The sequence below is a fragment of the Malaclemys terrapin genome, chromosome 5 (genome assembly GCF_027887155.1).
Source record: "Malaclemys terrapin pileata isolate rMalTer1 chromosome 5, rMalTer1.hap1, whole genome shotgun sequence".
Lineage (NCBI taxonomy): Eukaryota > Metazoa > Chordata > Testudines > Emydidae > Malaclemys > Malaclemys terrapin.
Genome location: NC_071509.1, coordinates 112,540,506 through 112,554,678, shown reverse-complemented (window position 1 = coordinate 112,554,678; position 14,173 = coordinate 112,540,506). Strand labels below are relative to the sequence as shown.

Below are 14,173 nucleotides of genomic sequence, written 5' to 3'. Positions count from 1 at the left end.
AACTGATTTTTTCATACACAACTTCTGTATGAATTTGTGTATACTCATGAAGTGATCAGGAGTTTCATATTTAAAATATACTTATGCCTGTAATTATCAAGTTTGTGACCACAAATGAAGCTTTTGCCAGGAAAGCATAAATTAAGTCTATTGTACATTTTTTTTTTCTTTTTGGTAACAGTGTTTCAGGGAGATAAACAGGATTGTTTATAAATGATCCAACTTGAGACAGGATATAGCGACACTTAAAAACTAACTTAATACGTCCCGTCAGCTGAAGAGACTAGCCAATGTAGTAGGTTACATACGAATGGATAAAACTTACTCCGGTGTAGAAAAGACCTTACTAGGCCATATGCATCACTTCAAGCTAGTGTCAAGGGGGGGAAGAAATCAGAGTTTTATGTAGATGAAATGCAAAGGACTTTGAAAAAGCAAAATGCAAGCTCCCAACATAGGGCTGGGGCACAGGGCTGCAGCATAGCCATGCAAACATACTGTGTCCATTAATTCAGCATGTGAATTAGAATAGCAACATAGAATATGTATGTTCCCTGTCCCATCCTTTTGCCTATCCCTATCATTGCCATCCACACTATCCTGCATGGACCCACTACAGAAACCCATCCACAGAGCTCCTCAGACAATGACTCCAATCGTGGGCCTCTTGCGGGCCCTCAGACAAATTGTAGATGAGATATGAATAATTAAACAACATTTATTTGTATTATGGTAGTAGCCAGGAGTCCCAATCACTATCAAGACTCAGGCCTGTCCCAGAGATCCGAAAGCCTAAGAAAGATGACAAATGAAGGGAGTAGAATAGAGAATCCAAAATATATACCAATTATGATGTACAACTATACATTTAAAAAAAAAAAAGTATTTGCATCATACAAATAAATGTATTGGCGATCCCTGACTTTTCTAAAGCCTAGCTGCTAAGAGGAGTCATTCTTTCTAAATCACCTGTCACATCAAAATATTTCTTTTTCCTGTTCTGCCTTTTAGATTAGTAAGAGAGAGGGGTGTTTTTGCACCTGTAACAAGACAGCCCAGATCCATCAAGGTGAAGGATATGCACTTCAGTAATGAGATCTGAACCAGAGTTTCGTGCTTGAGTACTAATCCTATCAAAGTAAACCCTGATTAATCTTTCATCATTGAAAAGCAGGCTCCTGCTGCAGGAAGAATTGTGTTTCCTGGCACCCTTCCATTTACTTTGGGTCATGTAGCTCTCAGAATATTGAATGCTGCTGAAGCTTGAATAGTTGTGAATATTGTTAGCTGGTGTGGTGCCTGGATTAAATATATTGCTGTGGCTATGTGATTTACATGTCAATGGAGATATCCGTAAGGTGAATTTCACAGGGTTTTTTTATTTTTCACTGTTTTGTAGTATGAACTTATATAATGTTTTATAACATCTGTTCTGTATTTTGCTAATAATTCTAACATCAAAATCCGTCCATTTTTAAGGGAAGAGAAACAAGGAAATGAGCCACGTTATTAGAAGGAAAACTGTATCCATAAATTATTCTGAATAGCTTTCAGCTGCAAATAATGGAAGCTAGACACAGTTGTCAGCTGGCCATTAACAGAGATGACAAGGTCTGGCTGCAGTTACTTAATATCATCTTGGTAATGCTGCTGTCATAGACAGACACCTGAAATTGGATTCAGTGATATGCAGGAGGTGTCTGTAATAAGGGTTTATCTAACTAGAGTTAAAAGAACACCGTTGCCAATGTGTTTTTCGTTCTTTTTATTTTCCAGTTTGTTTATAACTACCCTTGGAAGCCTGAATTAAACTGTTCTTACTGAAATATACTATTCTCTCTTGCAAGCACACACTTGTTCAGTCATGAGTGTATGATGGCTGGTTTTTAATTTTCATTTAATAAGAAAGCAATTGTTTTTTAATTTACATATTTGGGATGAGAGATGGGGATGGATGGAATTGGGTTTAATCCTTTACATTTATCTTGCTTATGGGTACTCTGTCCCCAGTCCTTCAAACACTTATGCATGTGCTTAACTTTAAGCATATGAATAGTTCATTTAAGCACTTACACTGTGCTTCAGAAATTAAAATTAAGTATGTGCATAAGTGTTTAGAGTTTCAGGGCCTTCATTACCAGTATCTGGATAGGGCACTGAAATAGGAGGCATGAAATTTGAGTTTTAGTCCTGCCATTCTGCCACAATATTGCTGGATAACCTGTGGCAAGTAATTTTAATTCTCTGTGCTTGGCTTCCACTTTGTCACAAGAAGTCAATGAGGCCAAAACTTATCAAGATTCATAAATGGACTCAACATTTATATGGCTATTAGGAATATGCAGCGTTGTCACAATTATAAAAACTTTGGAAGGGACATTAAACCTGATGCTTCAGGATTTAAGCCAGTCTCTAACTATATCATTTAGGAGGAGACCTAATGTGAGAGGCAGACTATCTCACATTTGTCCCCTTTAGGATTCTTATGCTTTCTGAAGCATCTGGAATAGCCTTTGTAAGAGACAGGGTACAGAGAGTCGATGGACCTTGGGTCTGATCTAGTATGGCAATTCATAAGTTCCTGTAAGTATTTGGTTTGTGAGGAAAAATGTTTCAATTTATCAAAGTTATGAGTGTTTGAAAATCGCACTAAATATGTGTTGTACATATGTTTATTCAGTTTGTAAATTTGGCATTTACTTAAAGAAATGTATATCACATGTTGGCAGTTACAGTAATTAAGTAATTATATCCTGTAATATATTTTACTCCTAAGTTGAGATAGATACTCACAACCTTAACTCTATCTTAACAATGTTTTTTTTCTGGGAATTTCCTTCTCAAAATGGATACCTAATGTGTAAATCTACTTTTTGTAAATTCTCAGGAAACTCATTGTGCATTCAAATGATAATTGCATTAATTTTGGGGAGGATAGGCTGTATTCTTCATAGATTTTTTTTTAAAAAGTGGTTGTATCGCTGCTTTTATGTGTACAACTAAACTCAACCTTATCTAGTAAACATTGATAATTATGGGACTGCAACTCATGATCTCACGCTGTTTCTCAGAGAAATGTACTTTTACGTTGTAATGAAAGTATATATTTTGATTCATTGTTTTTACTAATTCTCTTTTGATGTGGAAGTTCAGCTGATCTTTTTTTTCATGTGACTTAGTGTCTATGAAGTTCAAATATTGCTCTTATTGAGTACTGTGTAAATTTTCTTTAAAATATTGAGCAGTACTCATTTGAAGGGAAGATGCAGGGAGACCCACCAGCCCGCAAATCCATTGCAGTTTGAACTCCAGTGGAAAAAGGTTGAAAATCACTGCGGTGAAAGTTTTATCCAGAGTCCTAGCACACAGTTATTCTTCCCTGATGTTGCTAGGGGGCAGTATTTACTAAGAATATCTTTATTTTGAGTATATTGGTTTGACTATGTAAATATGGCAGCATATTTGTTTTAAATTCATGTTTGTGAGACAAGTACTTTAAATCAGATACATGTTGTTCTCCTTTTGGATCTTCCTTTCCACTTTTGACCTGCTACAGTGGAATAATAAGACATGAAGGAGGGATACTGAACAATGCAGTAGTTCTCTCTTGTTTGCAATAAAAACATTGGAGAATGTTTGATCATATGATCAAAATATGATCATAATATTTTTATACTTACCTCTACCCCTTCTTGTTGTAGCATTATATTTTAGAAAATAACAAGGATAATTTCCCCTTCAACTCCTATTGTAATTTCCCTAATAACTACCTGTTACTTTAAGATTGTCTGGCCTAATTTTTTGACATGTTGGGTAGTGGTCAGGATTGGTGGATGATGTTTGTAGCCAGGTCTGTGTTTTAGGGATAAAGTTTTTGACTATTTGTCATATTTACAGCATGTTAGTGTTTTCTGTTATGCCCAATAGTTTTGTATATTTCTTATGTGTGTTGAAAAAATGTGTACACAGCTTAAGCTATAGGTGTTTGTATTTACATTTGTGTGTGTGTGTAATTTTGAATGTATGAAAGTCTACTTGGCTAATACAAAATTTTTTTTAAATCAAATCATGAGGCTGAACTGATCTACTTCCAGTTCTCAATGAAATAATTTATGAACAGGGAGGACTCAGGTATTTTGCTGCAATCATTTTCTATCTCAAAAGCAAAAAGTATGGCTACATGGGGATAAAAATCTGCAGCTGGCCTGCGCTAGCTGACTTGGACTCATGTGGCTTGGGCAGCGGGGCTGAATAATTGCTGTGTGGATATTCAGACTCAGGCTGGAGCCCAAGCTCTGCGACTCTGTGAGGGTGGAGAGTCCCAGAGTTCAGGCTGCAGCCCAATCATGAATATCTACACAACCGTTTTCAGTCCACAGCCCAAGCCCCGCAACCCAGGTCAGCCGCGTCCATGCCACGGAGCTTTAATCTCTATGTAGATATACCTGAAGAGATATACTGCACATTCTTGCGTGTGAACAAATGATTACAAACGTGATGGCAGGGCACAATCACTGTTGCAGGCTTTTCAGATGGTAGTGGGGAATATGAAGTTGTTGATGGAATGTACAAAAATACATGTGTGGAAGTAGATTGTGCTGGTGTATCACATCAACAATGGTAGAAGAATTTTTACCATCAGAAACCAATCCTTCCTGACTTGCAGTGACTTTCTGTGCAACTTCAGCTTAGTATCCACATAGATTTTTGCCTTTAATTTTGTAAGTATTTTCTTTAAAATTAAGAAATGGTTGAAGTGGCATAAGCATCTAAACTGGCCCAGTTACTGAAGGGGGCATACCTTTTTAACTGCCTTTCATATTTACAGTGCCATACATGCATAATGTAAATTGTTTGAAAGCCTTACAGTAGCATAAAGTTTTTACAGCCCAGAAATCCCTTAAGGGCAGCATAAATGCTTAAGCTGCCTCATAGCAGAATAAGTGCCCGTGCCACCTCAAATCCTTCATAAACCTAATCCTGACATAAACTAAATGCTGCATGGAACAATTTCCTGTTGTTCATAACTTCATTATCTAAACTATTTTGTTTTTCATACTTGGCTATGTACTCTTCAATGAAGATTCATTGAATGCCAATTTTCAGATGTCCAAGATCAGTCATTTTTGAGTTATCTGTATGTGTAAGTGGGATGGGAATTGTGACCATTTAATAAAACAAGGGTTTGGTTTTTTAATTTTCATGAAACTTAAAAGTGGATGAAATTATTCTGCCCAGCCTTTTGTAAACAAACAAAAACCTCTTTAAGCAAAGGAAAATTCATCCCCAAACATGAAGTTATCGGTAAGTTACATTTATGTGAAAATGGTCTCATCACTGAAGCTTGAAATGCTATACAGCTTTAAATGTAATAGAAAAATCAACCTTGACATGGCCTTCAGCTCATAACAAAATGTGTTTTTTATCCCTTCTCTTCCTCTTGTAGCTGTATGCTATTCCTTGGTTTCTCACTATGTTTACACGTGAGTATATATTTTTTCCTTTGGTTAAATATAAACACTGTATATTTAACTTCTCCCATTTTCCCATAGAATATACATTTCAGTTTAAAAGGGAAGAATATAGAGCCTTCACTTCTAGTTCAAATTTACCCCAGGTTAACTGGAGTCCATAGACACTTTAGTTTTGTATCCTGAAAACCAGTCTTTTCAGTTCCATGCATCTATGAGAAAACCGGCTTCTTCCAGCTTTAGAGGAAAAAAACCCTCCCATTTCAGAGATCTCAGTTACGTGTTCAGACTTCCCGTAGTTGTAATTTGACGGACCTATCCTCCATTAACTTATTTAATTATTTTTTGAACCAAGTTATACATCCCATTATCCATGGCAATGAATTCCACTGCATTATGTCAAGAAGTACTGCCTTATGTTTGTTTTAAAGCTGCTGCCTACTAATTTAATCAGGTGATCCCTAGTTTTGTGTTATGTGAAGAGGTAACACTTACCTATTCACTTTCTCCATACTGTTCCTGATTTTATAGATCTCTGTTGTGTCATACTCTATATCAGGGGTGGGCAAACTTTTTGGCCCGAGGGCCACATCTGGGTATGGAAATCGTATGGCAGGCCCCTAATGCTCACAAAATTGAGGGTTAGGGTCCAGGGGGGTGGTGTGAGTTCCAGCTGGGGGGTACGGGCTCTGGGGTGGGGCTGGGGATGAGGGGTTGGACGTGCAGGAGGCTGCTCCAGGCTTGGGACCAAGGGGTTCGGAAGGTGGAAGGGGCATCAGGGCTGGGGCAGGAGGTTGGGGCGCGGGAGGGGGTCAGGGGTGCAGGCTCCGGGCAGTGCTTACCTCAAGCAGCTCCCAGAAGCAGCAGCATGTCTCCCTTCCGGCTCCTATGCAGAGGTATGGCCAGGTGGCTCTGCTTGCTGCCTGCGTGGCCAGTGGGAGCTGTGGAGGCAGTGCTTGGGGCAGGGGCAGCATGCGGAGCTCCCTGTCTGCCCCTATGCATAGGAGCCGGAGGGGGGGACATGCTGCTGCTTCTGGGAGCCGCACAGAGCGGGGTAAGCCCCAGACCCCACTCCCCAGCGGGAGCTCAAGGGCAGGATTAAAATGGGCCGTAGTTTGCCCACCCCGCTCTAAATAGATTCCATGACAACTGATGCTTTTTCTTATTCCTGAAACCAGGGATCAGTACTGAAAGAGGAAGCCCTTAGCGAGAGAGAAAATCTTCATATATAATTTGTCACATTTTAAAAAAAAATAGAGCCAATTTTTTGAAGTGAGAAAATGATAGCGACTTTGTTGTGTTAAAGGCCAGCATATGCAAATACACCTTAATTGTATAAACCAATACTTTACTATTACACAGATCTGTTACTACTCTACCATGATTTTATATTGTTCATTGGACAAAAGGAGTATTGTACCTGGGTAAGGTTAAATGATGGAGATGATTCTGTATGAAGATAATGCATTATTTCAATTGTAAAGTAGGAATAATCCAATATACTTCCTCCTCCCCTCTGAGATATGTTTTCCAATTTCATATCAGATGGTATTGAGTTACTTAAAAAAATAATTGATCAGTTTTCCTATTAGGAAAAGAATGTGAGTTTTATATACTGATGAAATATCAAAGAGTTAAAGATTGCCTGTGAAACAAAGCAGTGTTGTCTATTGAATACTATTGGTCCATTCAGTTAAACCTTTTGTGAGCATAGCAGTTCTACTCATTTTTCCTCTAATCACAAATAGTTGTTAATAAAATTATTTAAGCATGTTGGATAGGATAAAGTTATCCAGAGTATTTTATGCACAGATTGCCATTAGTCCTTTTTTCCTGAAAGAAAAGGTTCAGAATGTCTTCAAAGGAGAAAAATCCCTTCTGAAAGCTCAGTCAGCTAAGAAGTATTGCATACATTTGTTTTTCACTCTTTCCTTTCTCCCAACCTCCAGTAGTATACTCATGCATAATTACAGATTGTTCCAAAAGAGAGAGAAATATCACTAAAGTGTGCTCTTAGGACCAGAAAAGGAAATAATCCACAGAAGTAGATATTTAATATTGAAACGAAGTGTTGATTGCCATAGGGAGTAATAAATCCACATATGAAAACAAATCTGTAGCTAAACAAGTTTAGTCTTGTTTGTTCCCAAATTAAAAAGCAGTAACCTTGAGGCAACAATAAAACTTATAGAAGGTTAGTCATGTATATTTTTAAACCTTAACATTGTTTGTTATAATTAATATTTTGTTGCCTGTGCCATCTTGCAGATGTCTTTCCACTGCACAAGATTTTTCATCTGTGGGATACATTACTGCTTGGCAATTCTTCCTTCCCATTCTGTATTGGAGTGGCTATTCTGCAGCAACTGCGGGACCGGCTTCTGGCTAATGGATTCAATGAATGCATTTTGCTCTTTTCAGATTTACCAGGTATATAAATGGCAATTTTTTTTTCTTTTCTGGTGTCCTATTTTTAAGCATTCTGTTGAATGTATGTATGTTTATGTCAAATCTTTTATAGGTTTGGAAAATTAGGCTTTTGTGAACCTATGATAGAGTGTTGGGGGCCTGGACCACAGCCCACTGAAGTCAAGAAAGTCTCCATTGTCTTCAGTGGTGCTTGGGTAAGGTCCATTATCAGGGTTCAAGTAAAGCCTGGAGAACTCAGTCAAGTTTAGAATAATTTAAAATAATTAATTAATTGAAAAATTTGAATCACTGGTTGACATACCACAAACAGGAAGTGGTGCAGTTAGTCAAATTTATACTTAATGAATTATGCATTTAGCTTTGCTCCGTATGGTATTACTGTGGTTATCCCATTATATAATGTTAGCTCTGTCCCTCCCTCCTTTAGGAGTACATTTCTTGCTACAGAAGCAGTCACTAGAGCAGAAATACAAAAAATAGTTTAAAGGCCAATAAAGAAGCATGTTTAAAGCAGTCTGCACTTGAAATTCAAAACTTATAAGAGACTGTTTACATAGAAGTGCAGGCTACTTCAGGTTCCTTTAGCCACTGGTCAGCAGCTCTGCCCTCTTATTTAATGGATACTGATGTGACTTAGCTCAGTACAAACAACTTGTGTCTCTTGAAAATATAACAGTCCAGCATGAGGCTTCAACCTTACTTCTGAGCAAAAACTTTATTGGTGAATAAAAAAACTTGTGAATTGAATAAACTTAAATAGACTGGAAGTTGCATTTCCATGTGCCTGTGTTTAATCAACATTTAGATAGCACTTAGAACATGTAAAACACTACACTGCATAATTATACATTGTTATTTCTTTGGCACAGCAATTTGCTTTAATAGCATCATCCCAATTTTCAAGAACTATGTTCAGTGGTAAAAGAAAAAACAAACCTTTTTTGGTCCATCAAGACACACACACAAGCTAAAACTAAATAATCTTGTCTCCATAATCAGTCATTTCTAGACTCCCCGCCTTCCTGGTATATATTTTATCGTTGATTCTCTATTAATTTTGTCTCATATACCCCAGTCCTATAAACACACAAATGCTTAAAACTTTACTACGGTGAGTAAATGAAATAAGCTGGACTACTCACAGTATTAAGATTAAGTAAATTCATAAGTATTTACAGGATCAGGGCTTTAAGATACTAAACTTCTCAAAACAGGGAGCTGCAGGCTTAAATAAAAATTGTGGGTTTTTTTAAAGAAACAAGAACAAAATCAGATTTTATATAAACCTTAATTGAATTTGATATCCTGTCCCATATTGTATTTTAATTTTCTTCTGCATTCTTGATCAATTCAAATGCCTTTCTTAAAGTTTAAGAATATCCTTTGAAGTTCTGGAAGGTCTGGGCCAGTTCAAAGGATCTCCTTCTCCCATTCTATAGCTGTTTGGCTAAATGCTTTGGCTAGAGCTCAGTTCAAAAATATTTTAATTACTTTCTTGCCCAGGTCATTTCTCCTGATTTATTTCCCTGAGTGTATCTTAATTATATATTTCAATTAATCTTAAACCAAATACAGTGTTTTTATGTTCTTATAGTTCTACTGTACTTTGTAGTAGCATTGTGTATGAATAAGAAGTTATTAGTTTTCATAGTACTGTAGACTTGAAATATGCTTATGACTCTTTTTATGATCACCATTTTCAAATTATGGAGTATTGTAAGGATTTTTGAAGATTTAAAGTACTATATACTGAAATATTGTCTAATCTTATGGTTTATGACCCTGAAATTATTTAGGATTATTGTGATTTATTTTTGTGCTGCAAGACTTCCAGAAACCATAAATATGTCATGTTCAAAGCACTTTCAAAACTTTACTAATTTTATAATAAAATATTCTTACGTCAAGTAAGAACGCTGTCCACGACACCTTGTGTTAGAACACATTAAATATAGACTATACTAGGAATTACTACTTGGCTTTCTATTCAGAGAAATAAGGAGTCACCAATGTACATATACTGAAAAAAGAGAGAGACTATATGAAACATCTGAACCTGTTTTTGAAGATTGAAAATACATATTTAGAACCATAATATGTGAAGAGCTCCATTAATAGTAACTGTTGCTGAAAACCCGGGGTGCTACAAAGGTGCCTATAAGAGTGCTTCTGACATTTCTTAATGACCTGCATCACAGAATGGGGTACATTCAACAAATATCTTTACAGCTCTTTTGTTTACACAGTCTTAGAGAGCTGCTTTTTTATGAAAACATGCCTATGTGCATGTCTGTAATAGAATACAACTTCAACTTCAGCCATGTCTGCCCATATTTAATTTTGCCTCAAGCTGCCATGAACGTCCATGAGCCTAGTCATAGTTCACTGACTGCCAATATGGGAATGTTAATAAATCTTAATTATGACATAACCTTGCTAAATGCAGTGTATCACATTGTACCAATCTACTTGTTAACAGAGTTTTATTATTAATTTTTCTGATGTTACTAGAGGAATCAAATTGCAGTAGCATGATAATATGTCAGGTAAGCTCTGAGAAGCATTTTAAAAGGAGATATAGGTGATAACAAACGCAGGTTGAATGAGTTGCGGATTTTTGTACCATAGAAAATATTGTAGGTAATAAAACAGTATAGCTTAGAGTTCTGAAGTGAATTCAAAACGCAACCCAAATTGGCTTCTGAAAGAAAACAACAGTATGATAATCATAAAGTAAGACAGTATCAGCATTATTTGGAAATAAAATACACCATTAGTGTAGCTAAAAATTTAAATAATCAGTATCTTCTCTTAACATATAATGATTATGGTTATATGTCTGACTTTCCGACATAAATCTTATTTTTAGTTTAAAGGACTAGCCTGATTATGCTCTTAGTCACCTGTATGCCCCAAGCAGGGTATTCATTATTTTGATTGAAATAACCCTTATGCCGTGGCTGAATTTTTTCTGAGACTAATTCATACACAACTTTCACCTAAAACTGTGTCACTCCGAGAAGAAGATTACACTGTTGAAAACATCTGCAATAATTTCAATCTAAAATCAGTGGTTACTCAGCAGCCTAAAATTCCTGTCGTTTTAAACTTGCTGCACTCCTGAATGGCTTATGAGGCTGCCAATGAAAATGACTTGCCTTCCAGTCTAAGTTTATTTTATTGCTCCTCAAAGTTGTAAGATTTTAGTGTTTTAACATTTTCTTGTTTATAATTTAAATAAAAGCTCACTGAGTTCTCAAAATCTGTATATTAATAACAAAGGGTCACATATTCTATCCAGTGCATTGGTAATCATAGAATCATGGGGCTAGAAGGGACCTCAAGAGTCATCTAGTCTAACCCCCCAAGAGTAGAAGCCACCTTCCCCAGGCCACTGAGTAATAAGGCAGTTTCCATAGCTGTTTGGGAAAGTTAACAATGTCAGTAAAAGGAGGGGCATATGTAATGCCATCTTCTGTGTGAGACGAGATCCCTGGGGTGCAACCTGGAGCTCGGGTTCCGCTGTGCCCTCTTAACTCTCTAGCCTGACTCTCCACAGTCTCTTGCCGTGCTTTGCTAGTGACAAGCAGCAAACCCCTCCACGTGCTGTTATCACTCAGTACAACAGCATGTGGAGCCCCATGCTCTGCTAAATTGCATGAATGCTCCCTGAACCACTCATGAATCATGCAGTAAAAGACACCAGCAAATCATAGAATCATAGAATATCAGGGTTGGAAGGGACCTCAGGAGGTCATCTAGTCCAACCCCCTGCTCAAAGCAGGACCAGTCCCCAACTAAATCTCCCAAGCTCCCAACCTTGCACCCCAGAACTGTACCATCTTGCCCCGGTCAGAAGCCTGACCAGTGTATATTCATTTCAGCAGATCATGACCTTTCATATGATTATCTTACATGGCATATTTCATATGAAATATACCCATATATAAATGATGGATATGGGCATCACAGGGCGAGACTTTGAGGCACAGCGTGTCACTATATGATACTTGAAAATCATCTGAAAACTTTTTACAAAGGCAATGACTTTCTTGATGTGTTGGCTGTGTATTGTTTCCTATGATGGACAGTGCTTGGTATTTTCTGGGAGATCTATTTATAACCGAATTTAAAAATCTGCCAAGAATAATTTAGGGGACAGAATATTCATCCAAAGTTATCAAATCATTTTATGCAATTTAGATCATACAGCTTCAAAGTAAAGTTAACCTCTATGAGCAGAGAGAGAAACAGGCTAATTAAAAATACTTTAATTTTGGAAACACACCACCAGTAAATCACATTTTAGGGTTTGATTTTTTTATTTGGTAATCCATCTTTGTAAATGCATTAAGTGTTTATTTCTAACAGTCATTTGAAATTGACTCTCTTTGAAGGGAGTGTTCCCCTGTAAAGGTTTTAAAAAAGTCTGATTTCATCCTTCTATATTTTCTTCTAAAAATGACTATTGCTCTTTTGCTTGTCTGTAAGCTTTCAGTTCTTACAGCTGTTAAGCTGTTTATATCACATTACTCAAATAATACCTATAGTAAACCATTAAGACGCCACAGCACTGAGAGAGCCTGTATTGTGTAATATCACAGTTTGTTAAAGATTTGAATCCTGCATCTGACAGCATTATACTCTAAGCTAAACTATCTGAACACTGATCTTACTAATGGAACCCATAACATTACAATGTTTACCTCAAGACAAGAAAAAATTAAAATGTTGGAAATAGCCCCCACACAGATATTTGGCCTTATTGTAAGCATAGGTGCTAGCCATATTCATGATTAGGACAGTATATCTTTGTTGTCAAAATACATTTCATTGGCCCATCCATTTCTCCCAGAATTCCTTGTCTTGTAACCAACAAGAAGCATCCCAAGCTCATTGTTATCCATCCCCTTTTCCTATACTTGCACGCATGCATGTCTAGCATTTTGGGCAGACCTGTCTCCTACAGTTTCTGACAACTCTGTCAGCTTATCAGGGTTTCTTTCTCATTCTCTAATTTTCCATGCCTATAATTGTAGGTGGAACACAAACTAGATATGAATATGCTGCTTAGTTCAAGGTGGACTTTTATTTTCTGAGCAAGTTAACCATGTTATTGATAAGACTTGTAATTAACATTAGTATTACAATTTATAGGAGCAGCAAATTTGTGGCCATTCAATAACCACTTCACATTCTTGGGTAATCTATGCAGTTTTAGTGTAACACTAATTTCCTCATATGTTAGTAATTTGTGTTACAAGTTTCTGACAAGATACAGATTTTTTTCCCCTGAAACTATCTATAATGAGGTGCTAGTACTATGTATCCTGATTGGAATATCTAGTTTTAAAGGGACAAGGCTGGTACAATATATATAAAATTAGATTAACTTACCGTAGTTTAAGTTTATGGGAATGTTTATGCACGTTATGTTGTCTTTCTGTCTACTCCAATGTTTGCTTTCAGTAAGAACATACAAATATGCAAAAGTCCTCTTCTCTTTTTGCGACTGTAGTGTAACACAGGTCCCTGGGTTTCTTATTTATTTCAATAATGTAAGCGCCAGAAAAACATCAATTGACCAAAAAGCAAGGCCAACCTTTCAGCTGCAAACTCTTTGTTTTGTTTGTAGAATGTGAGAATTTGAGATTTAGGATAATTCAATTCCAGCACATCTGATGGTGTGTATGCACAAGGAGACAGAGATAAGGTTGTACAGATAAACACAGCTTTGGCATTTGTCCACTTTAGAGTGCTTAACTGTGAACCCTTAACATAGGTGTGATGGATTTGGAGTTGCCTGTAATTTATTACTACTGTATCTTGACCAAGTTACTATTTTTTACTGTATTTGCCTATATTGGGTAATGTCATTAGCAGACACAAGGCCTAAAACTGAAGGGGGTGCACTCAGAGAGAGACTGAGGAAGGGGTCAAAAGTTCAGCTAGTCCTGAATCCTGACAATAGGTTATTCCTCCAGAAACTGAGTTATTCGAATATTAAAAATTGGTTGTAGTTAAAGCTGCTAACTGTTGTTCAAAAATTGAGATACAAGTGGTGGGCGTGTTTATAAAGCAATTTATGAAGATTCATCACTGATAAATAATGGTATTTGTGAAACAGAAGCCATGCATATCTGCCAATAATTCTTTTTTTATGACTTGCTGGCAGAAATGGGGTGGGGAGCTGGCTTTGATACAGGAGCAGAGCGATTTGTTAGTGCACACCTGCTCACTAAGGATGTTCTGTAGTGTCAAAGCCTGCAAGA

General features: G+C 36.9%; 1 protein-coding gene across 1 annotated transcript in view; it reads left to right on the top strand.

Moving 5' to 3' along the window:
- TBCK (TBC1 domain containing kinase) overlaps nt 1-14,173 on the top strand; it is a 186,743-nt gene that overhangs the window by 100,897 nt on the left and 71,673 nt on the right. The window contains exons 21-22 of the mRNA XM_054030505.1: nt 5,447-5,483; nt 7,740-7,901. Of these exons, the coding sequence (XP_053886480.1) occupies nt 5,447-5,483; nt 7,740-7,901 (199 nt within the window). The remainder of the gene's footprint in view (nt 1-5,446; nt 5,484-7,739; nt 7,902-14,173) is intronic.